At 41.1% G+C, this 21,068-nt stretch overlaps 1 protein-coding gene across 1 annotated transcript in view; it reads right to left on the bottom strand.

Moving 5' to 3' along the window:
* Positions 1–21,068, bottom strand: part of ferry3 (FERRY endosomal RAB5 effector complex subunit 3) — a 71,108-nt gene that overhangs the window by 43,558 nt on the left and 6,482 nt on the right. Inside the window, exon 2 of the mRNA XM_063072566.1 lies at positions 6,379–6,584. Within this exon, the coding sequence (XP_062928636.1) occupies positions 6,379–6,574 (196 nt within the window). The 5' untranslated portion in view covers positions 6,575–6,584. The remainder of the gene's footprint in view (positions 1–6,378; positions 6,585–21,068) is intronic.

Consider the following 21,068-nt stretch of genomic DNA (forward strand, 5'->3'; position numbering starts at 1 on the left):
TTTTGGATACTACAGGGTTAAATTTCAACTTTTCCTTAAGTAGACCTCACTGGAGATCATTTTCAGATGTGAAAATGGACTGAGGACTGCCAATGTGCTATCATGTTGCTGCCCTTTCTCTGGCACAAATCAAATGACAGAAATACGCACATTATCAAAGTTGCTGGTGAACGCAGGAGGCCAGGCAGCATCACTAGGAAGAGGTACAGTCGACGTTTTGGGCCAAGACCCTTCATCAGGACTAACTGAAAGAACAGCTAGTAAGAGATTTGAAAGTGGGAGAGGGAGGGGGAGATCCAAAATGATAGGAGAAGACAGGAGGGGGAGGGATGGAGCCAAGAGCTGGACAGTTGATTGGCAAAAGGGATATGAGAGGATCATGGGACAGGAGGCCCAGGGAGAAGGAAAAGGGGGAGGGGGGGAAATCCCAGAGGATGGGCAAGGGGTATAGTCAGCGGGACAGAGGGAGAAAAAGGAGAGAGAGAGAAAGAATGTGTGTATATAAATAAATAACGGTTGGGGTACAAGGGGGAGGTGGGGCATTAGCGGAAGTTAGAGAAGTCGATGTCCATGCCATCAGGTTGGAGGCTACACAGACGGAATATAAGGTGTTGTTCCTCCAACCTGAGTGTGGCTTCATCTTTACAGTAGAGGAGGCCGTGGATAGACATATCAGAATGGGAATGGGATGTGGAATTAAAATGTGTGGCCACTGGGAAATCCTGTTTTCTCTGGCGGACAGAGCGTAGGTGTTCAGCAAAACGATCTCCCAGCCTGCGTTGGGTCTCGCCAATAGAAGGCCACATCGGGAGCACCGGACGCAGTATATCACCCCAGCCAACTCACAGGTGAAGTGTCGCCTCACCTGGAAGGACTGTCTGGGGCCTTGAGGGCATTAAGTTATACCCTTGCCCATTTCCTCTGGAGCAAAAAGCTGCAATCCGTGACTTGAGTGAACCATGCACAGTGGAACCAGGAGCATATCATGTAAGCATTTTGTTAAACAGACAGTATATTAACAGAGGGCAATTTCAGAAGTACAGGATGTTCTAGAATCCATGTTACAATAAATAGTAGCAGTATTTTCTCCAACTCAGGGAGCACCGCTGCAAACTAAACAATCGATATTTCAGGCCAAGACCTTTCATCAAGACCTGATGAAAGGTCTCAGCCTGAAACATCAACTGTTTACTCTTTTCCACAGATGCTGTCTGACCTGCTGAGTTACTCCTGCATTTTGTGTGCATTGCTTTGGATTTCCAGCATCTGCAGATTTTCTTGTCCTAGTTTTATAAACCTCATGGTTGCATGGGAAAGTGACATATACAATGGGAAGTAGTTTGTGATAGAATCTTCCTGAAGTTGGTGGAAGTTGTGAAAGATAATCTATTGAAGATGGTGAAATTGAGCATGCTGGGACTTGAACAGACCTTTGAGTAAAAGAAGTTCTGACAGCATTTCTGTTCTGTAGGCATGAAGTATATGTACAGATGGCTTATGTTGGGGACTCACGAACTTTATTCCAACATTGATCGTCTTGAGAGGTATCTTTCCCCTAGTTAATACCTTGTAGCCATGTCATGCTAGACACTTCTTTATATGAACCTAGTAGATCTTCTGGAGTACCATAGATGCACATGGAATGTACCCATGGTATGCATCTCATTGATCAAAGCTTGCATATCCCTCTGAGTGATCATGGGAGCTGTCTCCCTTTCTCCTGAAGCCACTGTCTTCTCCAATGTTTGCAAATGTGGAGTGTCATTGAGATTTTGAAAGTTCTTAGAGATGTGCAAAATTAAGCAAATGTCCTCCTGCTTTAGAATCGGAATTAGAATTGTTTTATTATTATCACTTATACAAAGATACAGTGAAAAGCTGATCTTACGTACTGTTCATACATATCAGATCATTACACAGTGCATTAAGCTAGAACAAGGTCAAAGAATAACAATGCAGAATAAAGTATAACTGCCACAGAGAAGGTGCAGTGAATGTAAACAACAAGGTGCAGATCAAAGCGAGGTAGATTATGAGGCTAAGCATCCAAATTATTAAATACAAAATAATCTGCAGATGCTGGGGTCAAAGCAACACTCACAACACGCTGGAGGAACTCAGCAGGTCGGTCCTGATGAAGGGTTCTGGCCCGAAACGTCGACCGATCTTTTCCACGGATGCTGCCCGACCTGCTGAGTTCCTCCAAATTATTAAATACTGTAGTTCCCTAGTGCAATAGTCATATTTAGTAACTATTTAACAGTGGGGTCAAAACTGTGCTTGAGCCTGATGGTAGATGGGTACTTATTTCTGGGTGTAAACCATTAATAATTTTTCAAGGCCTGAATGGAAGCAAAGAATGAAGGTTAACATATGGATAGAGAGGCAGCCAAGAACCACTGGGAAGAGTACTCAAATCTATCCTCGACATCTGCTCTCTTGACTCAATGCCACATTTACCTACTTAGTCCAGCCTTGATTGATATGAAGCTTCAAAGACCAAAGGCCACATACCAACTAAAAAAAGTTGAGGTTTCAGATGCAGATAATATCCCTATTGCTGTACTAAAATTTGGTGGCAGAGAGCTGCAGTCACAAATTCACTATCTCCATGTCCACATCTGGTAGATACAGGGGGACCTCAGATGATTCCATAATTATGAGCATCTTCAAAAATGAAAACAAGCTTGACTATGGTAACTAAAGTAGGGTCTTTCCGCTATCTCCAAAAATATGTATTATTAACAGGGTCACTTCAACCACCTCTCCCCAATAGCTACAGAGCTGCTCTCACAATTACAGTATGGTTTCTGTCCAACTACAGCTAAGCTACAATGGACATAACCTTCACATGACAGCTTCAAGAAAAATGTACAGAGCAGCACCAAAGGCAATACACAAGCTTTTCAAACTTACTAGGAACTTTAATTCCATCAGGGAGGGATTATGGAACACCCTTCTCAAATTCATCACCAACTTCATGTTTGTTTCATAATTATCCTAACCAACAGGTCTACAACAAACAAGAGAAAATCTCTAGATGCTGGAAATCAAAGCAACACAGGCAAAATGCTGGAGGAACCCAGCAGACAAGGCAGCATCTATGGAAAAGAGTACTGTCGACGTTTCAGGCTGAGACCCTTCATCAGGACTGGGAAAAAAAAGGTGAGCAGTCAGAGTGAGAAAGTGGGGAGGGGGAGGAAGAAACATAACGTAATAGGTGAAACGAGGGAAGGAAGCACATAACGTAATAGGTGAAACGAGGGGGAGGTGAAGTAAGGAGCTGGGAAGTTAATTAGTAAAAGAGCTACAGGGCTGGAGAAGTGGGAATCTGAAGGGAGAGGAAAGAAGGCCATGGAAGAAACAAAGGGGGGAGGAGCAGCAAAGTAAGTTGATAGGCAGGTAAGCTGGTAAGGTGAGAGAGGGAAATGGGCTTGGGGAATGATGAAGGAGGTGGGGGGGGGATGGTGGGCTTAAGTTTGAGAAATCGATGTTCATGCTATTAGGTTGGAGGCTACCCACACGAAATGTCAGATGTTGCTCCTCCAACCTGAGCGTGCCTTCATCACGACAGAAGAGGGGGCCATAGACTGACATGTCAGACATGGGAATGGGAAGTGGAATTAAAACGGGTGGCCACTGGGAGATCCCACTTTCTCTGGCAGACAGGGTGTGGGTGCAACATCAATCATGGTGAAGACCAGTGTCAAATGCCTCATTATTTGAACATCTTTTTGAATCTTTCTTGCTCCATTTGTTGTATCTAATCTCCAACAAACTTCCCACTAGAGTGGATCTAAATTCCAGGATTACAGGAAAACTGTTTAACTCACAGTGACCATACGCCAGAATCAACGTTACTCAAAATTCAGTAGTCAAGCTGCAGTATGCAAATGATATTTCATTAGTATTTGCTCGGGGGCTGAGCTCCAAGACATTGTTAATTTGTTCTCTGAAGCTTACAGGAGGATGGGCCTTATACTTAACATCCACAAGACAAAAGTCCTCTAACAAAGTGCCTCTCAGTAGAACATTGCCATCCAACAATAAAGTTTCCTATCAAAACTACTTTGCATATCTCACTAGACTGGATAATTTTGAAAACGCCAGTTTCGCGTAAAAACGATAGGCGTCCACACCAAGCATTTTAAAAAATATCTCTGTCCACATTAGAACGGATATTTGGGCAAATCTCCTCCTACTGGGCTTGCACAGGAAACACAGAAAACAAGCGAAGAGGAAACGGTATACTTGGTGCACGTTTGTCCAATTACAGGCTAGAACAACTTTAAAGGAACTGCTGTTGGCTCTGACGTGGGAGGACTTAAAACTAAAAAAAAACAAATACTGGAGCGTATGGAGGCAACCGACAGCGAGTTCACGGACAGTACGACCCGGCTGACGACGAACATTGAAAAACTAACTCTGTTGCATTAATAAAGCACCTTCTTAAATGTATAAAAATTGTCTGCATCAGTGTTATCTTGTATTTCCATACAATGTTACATTAGGCTGTTACACATCTATTGTCAGGGAAGTACTTGCAAAAATGGGTAAACCACCTTCATACAAGCAAGGACAGAAAACAGGGCAAAGTGAGTATACTTATTTATTCAGTAAGCTATGGGTCAAAGTATTTGGTGAGTACATTTCTAACTCTTCTCGCTTCAGTCTCATTGCCGTCTGTTCTGAAATTGTTAGGTTGCGTGGAGGTTGCGTTCAAGAATACAATGAAGTGCCGCGCTGCCAGCATCTGTTCTGGCACGTCATGACAGCGTTTTTAAAAATATCCATTTACCCCGTCCACACTGCTCTGCACAATCGGCATTTTCAAATTCACACACTCTGGAGGACGTTTTAGAAAATCTCCGTTTTCGGGGGAGGAAAACGCTGTTTCAGTGTGGACGGAGGGTCAAAACAAAGAGGAAAGAGCTTCGGTTACAAATTTATCCAGTCTAGTGTGGACGTGGCCTCAGAAGCCATCTCTTGGTGAAGAAAACATTAATGAAGAAATTCACCATCATCTTCAGTGTGTCAGCGAAGTCTTTGATCAATCTGAAGATCAATACAGATTTGGCAAAACAAACTTAGTGTCTACTGGATAGTAGTGATCCTTACCCTTTGTATACTTGTGAGACCAGAACTACTTACAACAGGCACCTAAAGACACTTTAAAAATGCTGCCAATGCCTTCAACAATATTTGTCAGATTCACTGGAAGAATAAGATAATCAACATCAGAGTTCCTTCCCAAAGCAATAGCCCCAGAACTGAGGTCCTAACAACGGCAAGTTAGATGATAGATATTTTATTGATCCCAAAAGAAATGAACAGTGTTGCTTGAATTGGGAGATATTAGTTCCATATGTATTTTTAAAATCAGATCCTAATTAATTTTTTATTTTGAATAAAGTTTTCCTATAGTCCTCTTCAAGTGCCATAGTCCACTTAGTCTGTCCCATGCGCTAATGCTAGAATCTCCCAATTCCTACAGCAATCTGCTGTGTTGCATTGACCATGACAGAACTGCCAGCTTAATGCTAAAATAAGCAGTAATAACTGTTGTATACTGAATGACAGGGAGACTACGACAATAATTATCGCCCAGAAAGCAGTCAAACAAGATTAGAATCCCTTCAGCTAGGATGCCTCTGACACAATTCACTCCATCATTTCCATTGGATTGTTAATAAATAATTATCCATGCTCATATTATTAGTAATACACTCCAATCTGACAATGGTGGCTCTCATTTTAAAGAGCATCACTGCTCATTACAAAGATTATATTGAATTTTATTATGGCCATAATGGACAGGTTACGTTAAATGGCACCTTAGAATCAGATGATATCTCCAAATGGTTATAAATGCATTATTATTTCTATTTATGAAAGCTTGTAATCTTCTTCAGACTGATGTCTGTGTTTGTTTATAATAATATAAGCAAAGCATTTGGTTTCAGGAGGTATATTTTGTTATCATTCATGATAATTAACATGCATATTTACACTTTTCCTCATAAAGATGGCAGCCAAAATAACTAAACATTAAATCACCAAATTGAATGTAAAAGCAAGATAGAATAACAATCCAGAGCATCATACTGCCAGGTATCTGTACAATCAATTTGTGCTCAGGTCTTGGATTATATGTGTTTTTTATTGCATGACAATTTGATCAATGATGAATTGGTAGAAATGGATAAATGGGGAGACAAATGGTTATTTCAGAACAGGAAAGTCAGCAATTTCTTCTGACAAGAAAATTACAGTTTTACTCAATGACCAAGGTAAGAGCATTTGAGAGGAAATCATTGTATATAATTACGTACAGTTCAATGGTTTAGGTGGTTGTCAAATTTCAAATGGAATACTCACCATTCTCAACAAAACAAGGAAGATTATGTAAGAGCATAAGACGTCCATGTAAATCATTGATGCTTCCTTGCATTGGGATCTGGAGGGGTGCAGATAGCACATATGACTGTTGTCTTGACTTAAAGTTAAAAACAAATGTTTTTTCTGATGACTGGAAGTGTGCAGGTTTCTCTTTTATTCTTGTGCCTAATAGCATCTTCCCAGTTCTGAAATAAATAACAATAGATTAGAAAAGTACTGGGCTAGTAAACTGATAGGTGTCTGTACAATCAATGTGCGGGACATGTTGCTCAGGGTCTTGGACTACATATGTGTTTTTTTTGGCATGACTATGGTTTTTGCTTGCTGTTTCGAATGCCCTATATATGCTTTGCACCTTGCTCCCAGAGGAACACCGTTGTGTTTGGCTGTATTCATGGACAATAGAATGATAATTGGAAGTTGATTTTGATTCCAATAATCACTGTACCATATTGCTGTACAAAAGAGCATACAAATTCAGCTTAACATAATTTACAACATGGAAAGAAACTGATGCACTGCACATTCATGTGTGGGGTAACGATCTAAAATTAACTTTGGTAATCCATGAGTACTGGGAAATTACCCAGAACAGGAGTTGAACCTCTTTTCTAATCATATAACAGCAGGAATAATTTATAAGGATATTGCAGGAATAGAGGGACTAAGTTATGGAGAGAGGCTCAGCATATTAGGACTTTATTCAATGGAGCGTAGGAGAATGAGGGGTATCTTACAAAGGTGTATAAAATCATGAGGGACACAGATAGGATTTTTTTAAAAGTCAAGAGCCAAGAACTGAAAGTTTCTTCTTCTTCTTTGGCTGTCCATCCATTTCGATGTTGACTGAGGCCTGGGGAAGACCGGCAGTTGCCCATGCTGCAAGTCTCCCCTCTCTACACCACCAATATTGTCCAAGGGAAGGGCACAAGGGCCGATACAGCTTGGCACCAGTGTCGTCGCAGAGCAACGTGTGGTTAAGTGCCTTGCTCAAGGACACAACACGCTGCCTCAGCTGAGGCTCGAACTAGCGACCTTCAGATCACTAGACTGACGCCTTAACCACTTGGCCAGTTTAAGCTGAGAGGGGAGAGATTTAATGGGAACGTGAGAGGCAACTTTTTCTCACAGAAGATGATTCATATATGGAATGAGCTGTCAGAGGAAGTGCTTGAGTCAAGTACATTAACAATATTTTAAAGACAACCAGACAGGTACATGGATAGGAAAGGTTTAGAGGGATATGGCTAAATGCAGGAAAATGGAATTGGCTTAGGTGGGCATCAGGTTAGCACTGACTGACCAGTTTGGTCATAGGGCCGACCTCTGTGCTGTATGACTCTATGGCTATGACTCTAACTGGAATGGGACTGGGAGAATGACAAAAAAAACTTGCTAATTTCATTTATTGTTTGTTGAAAATATTTAGTAATTAGCATATTCAATAGCAATGCAAAGAACAATATTATTAATACAGACACAGGAAAGACTGCAGATGTTGGAATGAAGGAACACACAAAAAATAATGGAAGAACTCAGCAGGTCAGGTAGCACCTAGGTAGCTTGATCTAGGCAGGTAAATTTAAGGGAAGAGTGGAAGTTGTTATATTATTCAATCCTGTAAGGAGTTTGTACATTCTCCCTATAACTGTGTGGGTTTCCTCTGGGTGCTACGGTTTTCTCCCACAGTCCAAAGATGTAACAGTTGGTAGGTTAATTGGTTATTGCAAATTATCCTGTGATGAGGCTAGGATTAAATCAGGGATTGCTGCGTGGCATGGCTCGAAGGGCTGACTCCGTACTATATCTCAACAATAAATACTGTTGAAAATCTCCAACTTTATAATTTATAACTGACATCATAATCAAATTCAAAATGCTGGAGGAACTCAGCAGCAACACACAAAAAATGCTGGAGGAACTCAGCAAGCCAGGCAGCATCTATGGAAAAAAGTAGTCGGCGTTTCAGGCTGAAACCCTTCAGCAGGACTGGAGAAATAAAGCTGAGGAGTAGATTTGAAAGGTGGGGGCAGAGGAGAGAGAAACGCCAGGCGATAGGTGAAACTTGGAAGGAGATGCATGAAGCTAAGAGCTTAGAAAGTTGATTGGTGAAGGAAACAGAAGGCAATGGAAGAAAGGGCGGGGGGGAAGAAACACCAGACGGAGGCGATGGGCGGGCAAGGAGATAACATGAGACAGGAACAAGGGGATGGGAAATGGTGAAGGGGAAGGGGGCTGGGGGCATTACTGGAAGTTTGAGAAAGCAATGTTCATGCATCAGGTTGGAGGCGGCCATGGGTGGACATATCGGAATGGGTATGGGAAGTGGAATTAAAATGGGTGGCCACTGTAAGATCCCGCTTGTTCTGGCAGACAGAGCATAGATGCTCGGTGAAGCAGTCGCCCGATTTACGTCAGGTCTGACTGATATACAAGAGGCCACACTGGAGCACCAAACACTGGCAGGTTCATCCATGGCCTCCTCCACTTCTGGGATAAGGCCACACTTAGGTTGGAGGAACACCTTATATTCCATTTGGGTAGCTTCCAACCTGATGGCATGAACATCGATTTCTCAAACTTCCAGTAAAGCCTCCATCCCCCCCTTCATCATTTCCCATCCCCTTGTCCCTCTCTCATGTTATCTCCTTGCCTGCCCAATGCCTCCGTTTGGTGCTCCTCCTACCCCCTTTCTTCTTTCTTCTATGGCCTTCTGTCTCTTTCACCAATCAACTTCCTAGCTCTTTACTTCATTGCTCCACCCCCCAAGTTTTACCTACTGCTGGTGTTTCTCTCTCCCCTCCCCCCACCTTTCGAATCTACCCCTCAGCTTTTTTTGTTCTGTCCTGCCAAAGGGTTTCGGCCTGAAACGTCAACTGTACTTTTTTCCATAGATGCTGCCTGGCCAGCTGCGTTCCTCCAGCGTTTTGTGTGTGTTGCTCGTATTTCCAGCATTTGCAGACTTTCTCTTGTTTGTGATCATCATCAAACTACAAGGGAATGAAATTGTCTATTTTAGTTGTGACATTAGTTTTTATTTATTTGCCGTGGAAAGAAGTGCTTTAAATATTGCCTTTATGGATCATAAGATGCCCAAAATGCTTAGGCATTACAATATTGTAGGAAAACAAGACTGCTAATTTCCCCATCAGCAAGCTCCAATAAATAGAAATGTGAACATGAACATCCAGCTTGTTAAAGAACAAATATCAGAAAACTGCTCTCCTGCTCTACTTCAAGATAGCACTATATGGTGTGTGTGGAAGTAAATTCAAAGTTCAAAATAAATTTATTATCAAAGTACTTGTTTGTCACCATATACTGCCTTGAGATTAATTGTCATGCAAACATTTACAGGAAAATAAAGAAATATAATTGAATTTACGAAAAACTATAAATAACAAAGACTGACAAACAACCTATGTACAGAAGACAAATTATGCAACCAATATATAAAAAAGTAAATAATACTGAAAACATGATTTGTAGAGTCCTTGAAAATGAGTCTATGGGTTGTGGAGTCAGTCCAGCACTGAGGTGGTTCAGAAGCTGATGGTTGAAGGGTAATAACTGTTCCTGAACCTAGTGGTGTGGGACGTAAGGTTCCTGTACCTCCTGCCTGATGGTAGTAGTGAGAAGAGAGCCTAGATGATAGGAGTCCTTGATGATAAATGCTGCTTTCTTGTGGCAGTGCTCCTTGTAAATATGCTCAATAGTGGAGAATACTTTGCCTGTGATGGACTGGGCTGTATCCACCACTTTCTGTAGACTTTTCCATTTCTGGGCATTGGTGTTTCCATATGAGGCTGTGATGCAACCAATCAGGATATTCTCCATTGTGCATCTATAGAAGTTTGGCTAAGTTTTGGATGACATGCCATTCAGAAAGGAGAGATGCTGTTATGCATTCTTTGTGATGGCAGTTACATGCTGATCCCAGGACAGATCCCATCAAGGAATTTAAGGTTATTAACCCTCTCCACCTTGCTTTGCTAACGTTGATTGAGAGATTGTTGTTATGACACCATTAAACCAGATTTTTAATCTCCCCCCTTTATGCTGATATATGTGAAGAAACTCTTACTCGATGAACTGAAATAAAGAAAAATCAGAAAATACCATAGGTACTCACCAGATCAGGTAGCATCTACAGAGAAAGAGAGGAATCAGAGATAACATTTCAGAACATTGTCCTTTCATGCAACTCTCATCCTCCACGCATGCTGCCTGGCCCATTGGGCATTTCCCGCACTTACTGCTTAATTTTCTATTTCCAGTATCAGGAATATTTAATTTCCGGATTTAATGGACTGACTCACATTTTTCTATTTGTAAGATTTCATTAAATTAAGTTCTCCAATCCTTATACCAACAGATACATTAAATTCCTTGATGTGTGCTTAATGATAATCCTGGATGACTGAATTTTAGTACTTTCTTCTGAGGCTCGGTACTGCCCGTGGAAATTCCTTGTTCATTGTGAGAACAGAAATGTTCACTTAGAGTAGAGAAATTGGTTCAACAAGAGACGTGACCAGAACTGGCAATGAAATCAGTAAATAGAATATTGCATTTTTTTGGCCAGATACCAATACAGGACAAATTCATGATTCAACAGATGATTTGTTTCTTAAGGAAATAAAAAGTATATACAATGGCATATACAGCATACGCCTTGTTTCAAAATCAGTACGTCATGTTAATAAATTACAAAACTGCGTCTACTTCATGCAAACAATTCCCAGCATATGTAAGTATTTCCTAAGATTTCAAAATAGTGGTTTTTACTCTGAACTTAGATCTAAAACTTTACCTGAATGAAGTGTTCAGTAAAACACCTTGTTGAGTGAAAACAAAACTAAAAAATAAACACATTCAAAATGTTGCATCCTATCTCAGTCTGCAATGCTGACTGTTTTGTGGTTTCCCACTTTGAAAATTAATGCATTACCTTGTTTACCCATTTTCAAACTGCCCAAGTGTTTAAAAGATGTGGATCTTTTGGAGTTCCTCAATTCTGTTTAGATTTCTGGTGAGCATATGACAAAGCATTTCCCACAACAGACTCAAGGGATGCTGTAAATCCAGAGTAACACACACAAAATACTGGAGGAATGTATGTTAGGCAGTTTCTGCCTGATGGTGAGTTCCCACAACAGACCGAGCATTTTGTGTGTGTCTCACAACAGACCGAGGCTTACAAAGGATGATCTTAAAATATCTACGTACTGGATGAAGAAGGTTTGTTTTTGACTAGAAAAGAAATCCCAAACGAAGAGATAGAAATAACTCCGTCATTGCTACTTCTAAATCATTTATTGAAACAAACTATTGTGTACAACTCAACATCTGCTAAACATTTTTTACAATATAGTTAGCTCTCTTTTCTAACATTTCCAAAGCTGGCCTAGACTGTGACAGTTCCGTCCATATGAACATGTGAAGAAACCATGGGTGGAAAGGTCCATTTTTGATCATATTTTGAGAAAAATGTTAAAAAATAATCTTTTTGTAAAGCGCAAACACGAGGAAATCTGCAGATGCTGGAATTTCAAGCAACACACATAAAAGTTGCCGGTGAACGCAGCAGGCCAGAGCCCGGACGAAGGGTCCCGGCCCGAAACGTCGACTGTACCTCTTCCTAGAGATGCTGCCTGGCCTGCTGCGTTCACCAGCAACTTTTGTGTGTGTTGCTTTTTGTAAACAGGGCTTTAAGCATGGTGATGATATGGTAGAAATTTATAACAAGCTTGAAAGGGAAAGACTAGGGTCTGAAATCTAAACAATAGAAGCTGAAGGTATGAGGAGAAGAGCTAGCTGTGGTAGATTGGGAAAGGTATGATAGTGAACAAGCATTTAAATAAAAAATCCAAAATTAGCAAAGAAAACTGTATTTTCTTAAGACACAGAAAGTCATCAGGAAAAGGAACATAATCATGGTAAGAGTGGAGAAATCAGTGCATTAAATCTAAGACAGAGGCCAACAAAGGGGGATGAAAGTGATGGGGTGGGGGAGGCAGGAAAAAGAGCAGATTATTTTATAGTCAGTAGTAGGAAATATCCTAGAATTTATAATAAGGCCATAAGACATAGGAGCAGGATTGGGCCCTCTGGTCCATTGAATGTGCTCTGCCATTCCATCTTGCCTGATTTATTAGGTATCTCTTCTACCTAATAAAGTGACTACTGAGTATACTTCTGTATGTTTATGGTCTTCTGCTGCCATAGCACCCCCACTTCAAGGTTCAATGTGTTGTGTGTTCATAGATACCATTCTGCACACCATTGTTGTAACACGTGGTTATTTTGAGTTACTGTCATTTTCCTGTCAACTTGAAGTAATTTGGCCGTCCTCCTCTGACCTCTCTCATTAACATGGTATTTTTGTCCACAGAACAGCTGCACACTGAACGTTTTTTTGTTTTTTTGCACCATTCACTTTAAACTCTAGAAACTGTTGTGAAAATCCCAGGAGATTAGCAATTTCTGAGATACTCAAACCACCCCATCTGGCACCAACAATCATTCCATGGTCAAAGTCACTTAGATCACAATTCTTTCCCATTCTGATGTTTGGTCTGACATCAACTGAACTTCTTGAGCATGGTTTCATGCACTGAGTAGCTGCCACATGATTGGCTGTTTAGACATTTGCATTAACGAGCAGGTGTACAGGTGTATCTACGAAAGTGGCAACTGAGTGTATGCTAACCTTTTCATTTCTGGGAAAATCCCTGTAAACCTACTTTGGATCCTCTCCAATGGGGAGAAGGCAGGGGAATGGGGATGACTGGAAAAATTGGATTAGCCCACGATTGAATGGTGGAGTAGACTCAATGGGCCGAATGGCATGCTTCTGTTCCTATATCTTATGGTCTTATGATCTTATAATGGAAATAATAATATAACATCTTGAACAGAACAGGATTGAACAGAGTCAGTTTGGTTAAACTATATGACAAGAAGATCAAATCCAACTAATCTATTGAAGTACTTTGAGGATATAACCAGTATTACAAATACCTGGGAACTCACCTGGACAATAAACTGAACTGGACTTAAAATACAGAGGGTATAGACTAAAAATACAGAGTTAACTGTACTTCCTGAGGAGACTCTGGTCATTCAACATCTGCAATACTATGCTGCAGATGTTCTACGACTCAGTGGTGGCCAGCATTCTATTCTATACTGTAGTCTGCTCGGGCAGCAGAGTGAGAGCAGCTAATGCCAAGAAGATCGATAAGCTCAACAGGAAGGGTGGAACTGGATTCCCTGGTGGTTGTGTCTGAGAGGAGGATGCTGTAGAAGCTATGGAGCATTATGGACAATCCACCTCACCCCCTCCATGACATTTTGGACAAACAGAGGAGCACCTTTAACAACAGACTAATTCCACTGAGGCACACCACTGAACGCCACAGCAGATCCTTTCTCGCTGTGGCTATAAGACTTGACAATTCCTCCTCAAGTATATATGTATATAATTCCATTGGACATCTGTATCTTGCACCATTACTTTTTCATGCATATTTTATATTTTTTCATAGCTCAATGCTTAACATTTTATATTTTAAAGTATATATTTTTGACTGAGTAACCTTAAAACAATAATGTCCTTCCAGATAAATAAAGTTTTATTTTACCTTATCACATCTTATTGGAAGGTAAAACCAATAGTAGTGGTGCTTTTGGGTTGTCAGAAGGATTTGAACAAAGTCCCATGCGGGAGATTGATCAATAAGGTTACAACATCAGGAAGTTGGAAGCATTTTATTGTCACAGAGCAACAACTGGTTCAGTCCTAAACCAGGTAGTGGCAATAAGTGTTTTTTTCTCTCAGGCTAAGAGGCTCTGGCTAGTAAGCTACTACAGGCATTGTACGTTTGTACTTGGGGTCTCATCTATTCAGTCTATATTAATAATTTGGCTGAGGGGACCAAAAGTGATATTTCTAACTTTGCTGATGATACAAACTAGGAGGGATTATAAGTAAGGAGGAGGATGCAAAGTGGATTTAAAGAAATATAGATAAGCTAAGTAAATAGATAAGTGCCATTTTTTTTAAATGTTAAGAGTTAGATAGGGTTGATCAAAGGAGTGGAGTCTGGTGACTTTGTAAAAGTCATTGAAGGCCAATATGCAAAGGCAGCAAGCAATCAGCAAATGGCCTTTAGTACCAGAGAATTTGAGTGCAAGAGTAAAGAGTAAGAGATACTTATGTCTGCAGTACTGTGTATAATTTTAGTCTCCTTCACTAAAAATGGATATACTGTGGATTCTGGTTAATTGGGACACATCAGGACCAGTATATTTTTGCCCAATTAAACAGCTTCCCCAATTAGCCTAAGTTTCATGGCAATAGTTAAAAATGTATAAAAAAGACAGGCTACTGTTTAACTGAGTATAGTAACAATTTATGTATTTAAGTGAAATACACAACAAATCGGAACACTACCAATAACTCTACAGTACAAAAAGCTGTGTATTAGTTCCTAACAGTTATTGAAGAAAGAATTCATCCAGTGTACAAAGCCGTATTATTTTGATTGATTGTAAATGAACAAAATCAGCACTGATACCTGGTGCAGATGATGGACTGCCTTCATACAATGTTTTCAATGATTGCATCCTCCAAATCTTCGCTTTCATTGTAACAATCAAGATGACTGTCAATAACTTCAAATTAATTGTAGTTTCTAACATATTGAAATAATGAAATTGTTTCATTTTCACGCCCAACCATCTCTGGCACCTCAAATCTGAATGTGTGAAACCACGTTTAGCAGAACAGTTCTGAATTGTCTTATAGCTTATTTCTTGCCAACTATCAGTAGCAAATAACACTGCTTTTTGAATGCAAACACATGCAACTGTTTGCTCTAAGTACGGTGTAGCCACACAAATACACCTGACAGACGCCAGTTAGAAACTGTTCAACAACAGTCTCCTGGTCCAATTAAGTGGTATAGTGTCCCAAATAAACAAATAGGATCCCTGCTATTTTCTCGATTTGTTTTTGTTCTTTAAGAGTTGTCCCAAATAAGCGGCAGCCCCGAATAACCAATGACCCAATTAACTGTAACTTACTATACTTATTCGAGAGGGAATGTGATGAAAATACACTTTACTGGTTCCATGGATGGTGTGTTTCCTGTTCAAGGAGATACTGAGTACACAGTCTGTATTCTCTAAGCTCAGCAGAATAAGATGAGATCTCTGAAATTTACAAAATTCTTATAGGACTCAACAGACTGGATGCAGGAAGGACGTTTCACCTGGCTGGTGAGTGTGGAACCAAAGGTCATAATTTCAGAAAAGTAATAGATGTTTAGGACTGAAATTAGATTTTTCTCTCAGGCAAACATTTGTGAATCTATGACTTTCTCAACTCAACATGTGACGACAAACCAAGTTATCAGAAGATTGATGCTGATGAGAGGATAAGAGAGACAATGGAGAAATATTCAAAATGCTAATAAGAGAGAAGAGAGAGATTAACGAGAAAGAAACACATTTCAGAATATTGACAGACCGGTTGCTTTGAACCTGAACTGCTTGAAGTTTGATGAACAGGCAATACCCCAGCAGGGGGATAAAAAGAACAGGTTCGCCAAGGCATGACACCACGAGATAACGAGACCCTGGAAGAGCAGTGTGTCCCCACAAGTTGGTGGAGTTTGGAGGTCTGGTCGTGAGAACCGACCATAGACGCACAGGGTGAAAGGGTACGATCGGTGGGAACCTGGTGTGTGTGTCCGCCCTTGCCTGGGTGCCGGGTTCACAGCGGAAGAACGGTCGTATCCGGAGCAGAGGAGGTCACAGTCGGTGACCACAGAAGACATTAAAAAGGGTCCGCCTGAAAGCCAACTGCGAAGAACATCAAAGGTCTGCTGAATCAGATTTGCATATCTCTATCTCTCTCTCTCTCTCTCTCCCCAACGGCACAACAGCGATTACTGCGAACTGTACTAAACTGAACTGAACTCTGCGTCACTTGAGACTGATCATTTTACCCCAGACTGCGATAGAGCTTGATTGATTCCTATTACGCTAGTTCTGTGTACATGTGTGTTTTATCATTGCTAACCTGTTGCATTTATATCCTTACGATTAGAGTACTGCGTTGCTTATTTCTTTAATAAAACTTTATTAGTTTCTGTTAACCAGACTCCAACTAAGTGGTCCATTTCTGCTGGTTTGGCAACCCAGTTATGGGGTACGTAACAAACACAACTGTAGAGGCTCAGTCACTAAGTTCATTCAAAATCAGAGACTGATAGAATTGTAAATATTAAGGTAATCAAGGGATATAAAGATAACGTAGGAAAATGACATTGAAGCAAAACTCAATCATGACCTTGATGATGGCAGATCAGCCTCAAATGATTACCAGAGCTTGATAGTGTTCATATTGAACAGAGAAAGAACAAAATGAAAAATAAACTTTCATCTTTCTGATTCAGTGAGGAAATGAGACATTTCAATTCTTAATTGACATGGCTCCACATAATCACTGGCTAAAGACACCAGAAATCAAACCTTCTTTAAACTAGCTGACAGTGCCCTTCTTCAAATATCTTTTCTTGACTTGGCCGGGTGGAAACACTTCTACTTTTGAAACAGAAGGCAGGTGTAAGAAACATTTCAATACTTTAATGAGGCTTTGAGTAATTTAATACTAGAAATGCCATCCACTTGGGTGAGTTATGAAACCACAGAACAAGACAAATAATAATCACAATTAGAAAAAATGTGCTGAAGAGATAAAGGATGAAGGAAAGAGAGTTGTAGGAATGGATGGGGGGCGGGGGCAGAAAGACATGAATACATCAGGAACTAGAAACATTGCAGAAATCATTGTGCCTGCCAAGAAGAGTGAGGACACCAAATTGACACAAACATCAGAACTGGTTTCAAATATATCTATCAAGGTTCAAAATCAATTTACTATCAAAGTATGTACATATGGTTAAAAGACATTCAAGAAAACATGGATTTATCACTGAAGGTGCAATTTCACTTTGCTGTATTATTAAGTGGAACAAAGTTCCCGTCACATGCCAGTGATAATAAACCTGATTCTGAAGTAGCAGGTCCACTCAAACTGCTGGAGCACTTCCATATGCGCAGCCTGAGTTCCATTATGGGTATCCACTGGGATGACCATATCACAAACCTGGAAGTTCTCAATGGGGCAAAGACTACCAGTATTGAAGCTATGATCCGGAAACCACAACTTGGTTGAGCTTTCAGGATCATATGTATGGAGGACACCAGACTTCCTAAGAAGCAGCTCTATGGCAAGTTATTACGGGGAAGCAGAACTGTGGTAGACCTTGTAAGAGGTATAAAGACTGTGAAGGCCAGCATTGCTTATGGTGGTCCACCTCCCCTGCATTTGGAACATAGGGCATGAGACAGAACTGGTTGGTGCACCTTGGTTAATTTTGCTCACAGCAACTGAGAAGATTGGTGTCATGCAGACCTGGAAACTGCCTGACAGAAGAGGAAAGCAGCTGCAACAGCCATGCCAACAAAATCAGAACAACCCTCTTGACCCCACTGTGAATGTTTATGACGTTCAGGAATTTACAGTCACCTCTACAGTCACCTCCAATCACATCAGGTGAGCAGCACAAACACAATTATTGTTGCAATCGACAGCCAACCTACACTTAAGTAAATTGAATATCTTTTAATATAATGTCACTGCTAATATACTTTAAACCATTTCTCTTTTAACATGCAAATTCTTTAATATTCTCTTTTTTAAGCAGCATATCTTCCAAGGAAAAAAAGATAACCACAATTGACATAAAAGGGTCTATTTTCACATTTGTCCATCACAGCTGAGCATCACAATTATTCTTCATCAAATTACAACATTAATTTACATCTCTAGCACACTTTCCTGTAACCAATAAAGAAGCAATAAAGCACAGCTAATAATTAAGCTAATGATTAAGGTTGTAGTTTGGTTCAGAAATTGAACTGATGAAAGGAAGGAGCTGTTCTTGACCCTAGTGGTGTGGGTCTTTAGGCTTCTGTATCACTTACCTGATGATGGTAACTGTGAGAAGATGGCATGGATGTTGCCTTTTTGAGCCAGTGCCTCCTATAGATAGTACTGATGGTGCCAAGAAATATGTCTTTGATGCGTTGGACTGCATTCACTATTCCCTACAGTTTCTTATGTCCCTGTGCATTCAAATTGCTGTACTAGACCATGGTGCAACCAGCCAGAATACTTCTAACAGTACAAGGATGTTGCCGAGACTGGAGGACCTGAATAGGTTTAGGAATTCATTCCTTAGAATGTACAAGATTGAGGGGAGATTTGATAGAGGCATACAAAATTATGAGAGGTACAGTGTCACGTACCTCATGATGGGTTAAAGCACCAGCAGAAATGGAAAACACTTTGGAGTCTGGTATTGCTATTAACTAATGGTATTTATTAGTAACTACGCAATACAGTAATATAAATGCAGATATATCAAACCGGTTAGCAATGATTTTATATATATATATATAAAAATATAAGTGTGGAAATAGAAAAACCAAGCTTCTTCAAGCCTAGCGGTAAATGGATAGTCTTATGGCGATAAGTAAAGTTCAGTTCAGTTCGTGGTATTTAGTTGAGTAATAGTGGAGAGAGAGAGGTGTTTGGTTCTTAGGTGAGTTGATGCCATTGATCTTCCCATTGTCCTCTGAAACTTCCAAGTTAGCCAAACTTGACCAACTTAAAAGCACCATCTTCGAGTGATAGTCTACCAACCCAGGTGAGGGTTAGACACACTAGTAGACTCCACAGGGTCGCTCTTTCACACACTGATAATCACAGATCGATACCTCGTAATCGCTCCACAGTCCCACACTCGTGGGCACCTAAACAGGATAGTGGTAACTTCACCACACCCTTGTGCGTCTGCGTGTCCCATGTCCTGTGAAACAAGCAATTACGCTGGTTTAAATACTGTTATGCTGAACACCAGCTGTCCATCAAGTAGCTCCTCCCTTCTCTCTCTATAGGAACTTAGAAGCTGCCAGTGTCCTTGCAGAAGTGTAAACATGCTGCAGAGAAACCATAACACCATCTCCGAGCAGTCTTCGCCTCTCTCTCTCTCTTAATAACAAGGTGTCTGTTTTGGACACCTCTCTCTCTCTCTTTCTCTTTTAAAAGCACAGTTCATAGGGATAAGTCAGGACCTCGTCACAATAGATAGGGTAAATGCAAGCAGACTTTTTCCACTGATGATGGGTTAAGGGTGAAAAATGAAAAGTTCAAGGGGAACATGAAGGAAAACTGTCACTCAGAGGGTTATGTGAGTGTGGAACGAACTGCCAGCATAAGTGGTGTATGCGAGCTCGATTTCCACATTTAAGAGAAGTTTAGATAGCGACATGGATGGTAGGGATATAAAACCATAAGACCATAAGGTATAGGAGCAGAATAAGCCACTTGGCCCATTGCATCTGCTCCACCATTTCATCATGGCTGATCCAATCTTCCTCTTAGCCCCAATCTTCTGCCTTCTCTCCGTATCCCTTCATGCTCTGACCAAAAAGAACCTATCAATCTCTGACAACAGGAATTCTGCAGATGCTGGAAATTCAAGCAACACACATCAAAGTTGCTGGTGAACGCAGCAGGCCAGGCAGCATCTGTAGGAAGAGGAGCAGTCGACGTTTCAGGCCGAGACCCTTCGTCAGGACTAACTGAAGGAAGAGTGAGTAAGGGATTTGAAAGTTGGAGGGGGAGGGGGAGATCCAAAATGGTAGGAGAAGACGGGGGGGGTGGAGGGATGGAGCCAAGAGCTGGACAGGTGATAGGCAAGAGGGGATACGAGAGGATCATGGGACAGGAGGTCCGGGAAGAAAGAAAAGGAGGTGGTGGGGGGGACCCAGAGGATGGGCAAGAGGTATAATCAGAGGGACAGAGGGAGAAAAAGGAGAGTGAGAGAAAGAATGTGTGCATAAAAATAAGTAACAGATGGTAGATACACTGCTACCAAACTTATAGTTCCCACACCCCGCACTTCCCGTTTCTACCTCCTACCCAAGATCCACAAACCTGCCTGTCCTGGCCGACCTATTGTCTCAGCTTGCTCCTGCCCCACCAAACTCATTTCTGCATACCTCGACACTGTTTTATCACCCCTTTTCAATCCCTTCCGACCTATGTTCGTGACACTTCTCATGCTCTTAAACTTTTCGATGATTTTAAGTTCCCTGGCCCCCACTGCTTTAATTTTCACCATGGATGTCCAGTCCTTATATACTTCCATCCCCCATCAGGAAGGTCTCAAAGCTCTACGCTTCTTTTTGGATTCCAGACCTAATCAGTTCCCCTCTACCACCACTCTGCTCCGTCTAGCAGAATTAGTCCTTACTCTTAATAATTTCTCCTTTGGCTCCTCCCACTTCCTCCAAACTAAAGGTGTAGCTATGGGCATCCGTATGGGTCCTAGCTATGCCTGCCTTTTTGTTGGCTTTGTGGAACAATCTATGTTCCGTGCCTATTCTGGTATCTGTCCCCCACTTTTCCTTCGCTACATCGACGACTGCATTGACGCTGCTTCCTGCACGCATGCAGAACTCGTTGACTTTATTAACTTTGCCTCCAACTTTCACCCTGCCCTCAAGTTTACCTGGTCCATTTCCGA

The sequence above is a fragment of the Mobula hypostoma genome, chromosome 20 (assembly GCF_963921235.1).
Source record: "Mobula hypostoma chromosome 20, sMobHyp1.1, whole genome shotgun sequence".
Classification (NCBI taxonomy): domain Eukaryota; kingdom Metazoa; phylum Chordata; class Chondrichthyes; order Myliobatiformes; family Myliobatidae; genus Mobula; species Mobula hypostoma.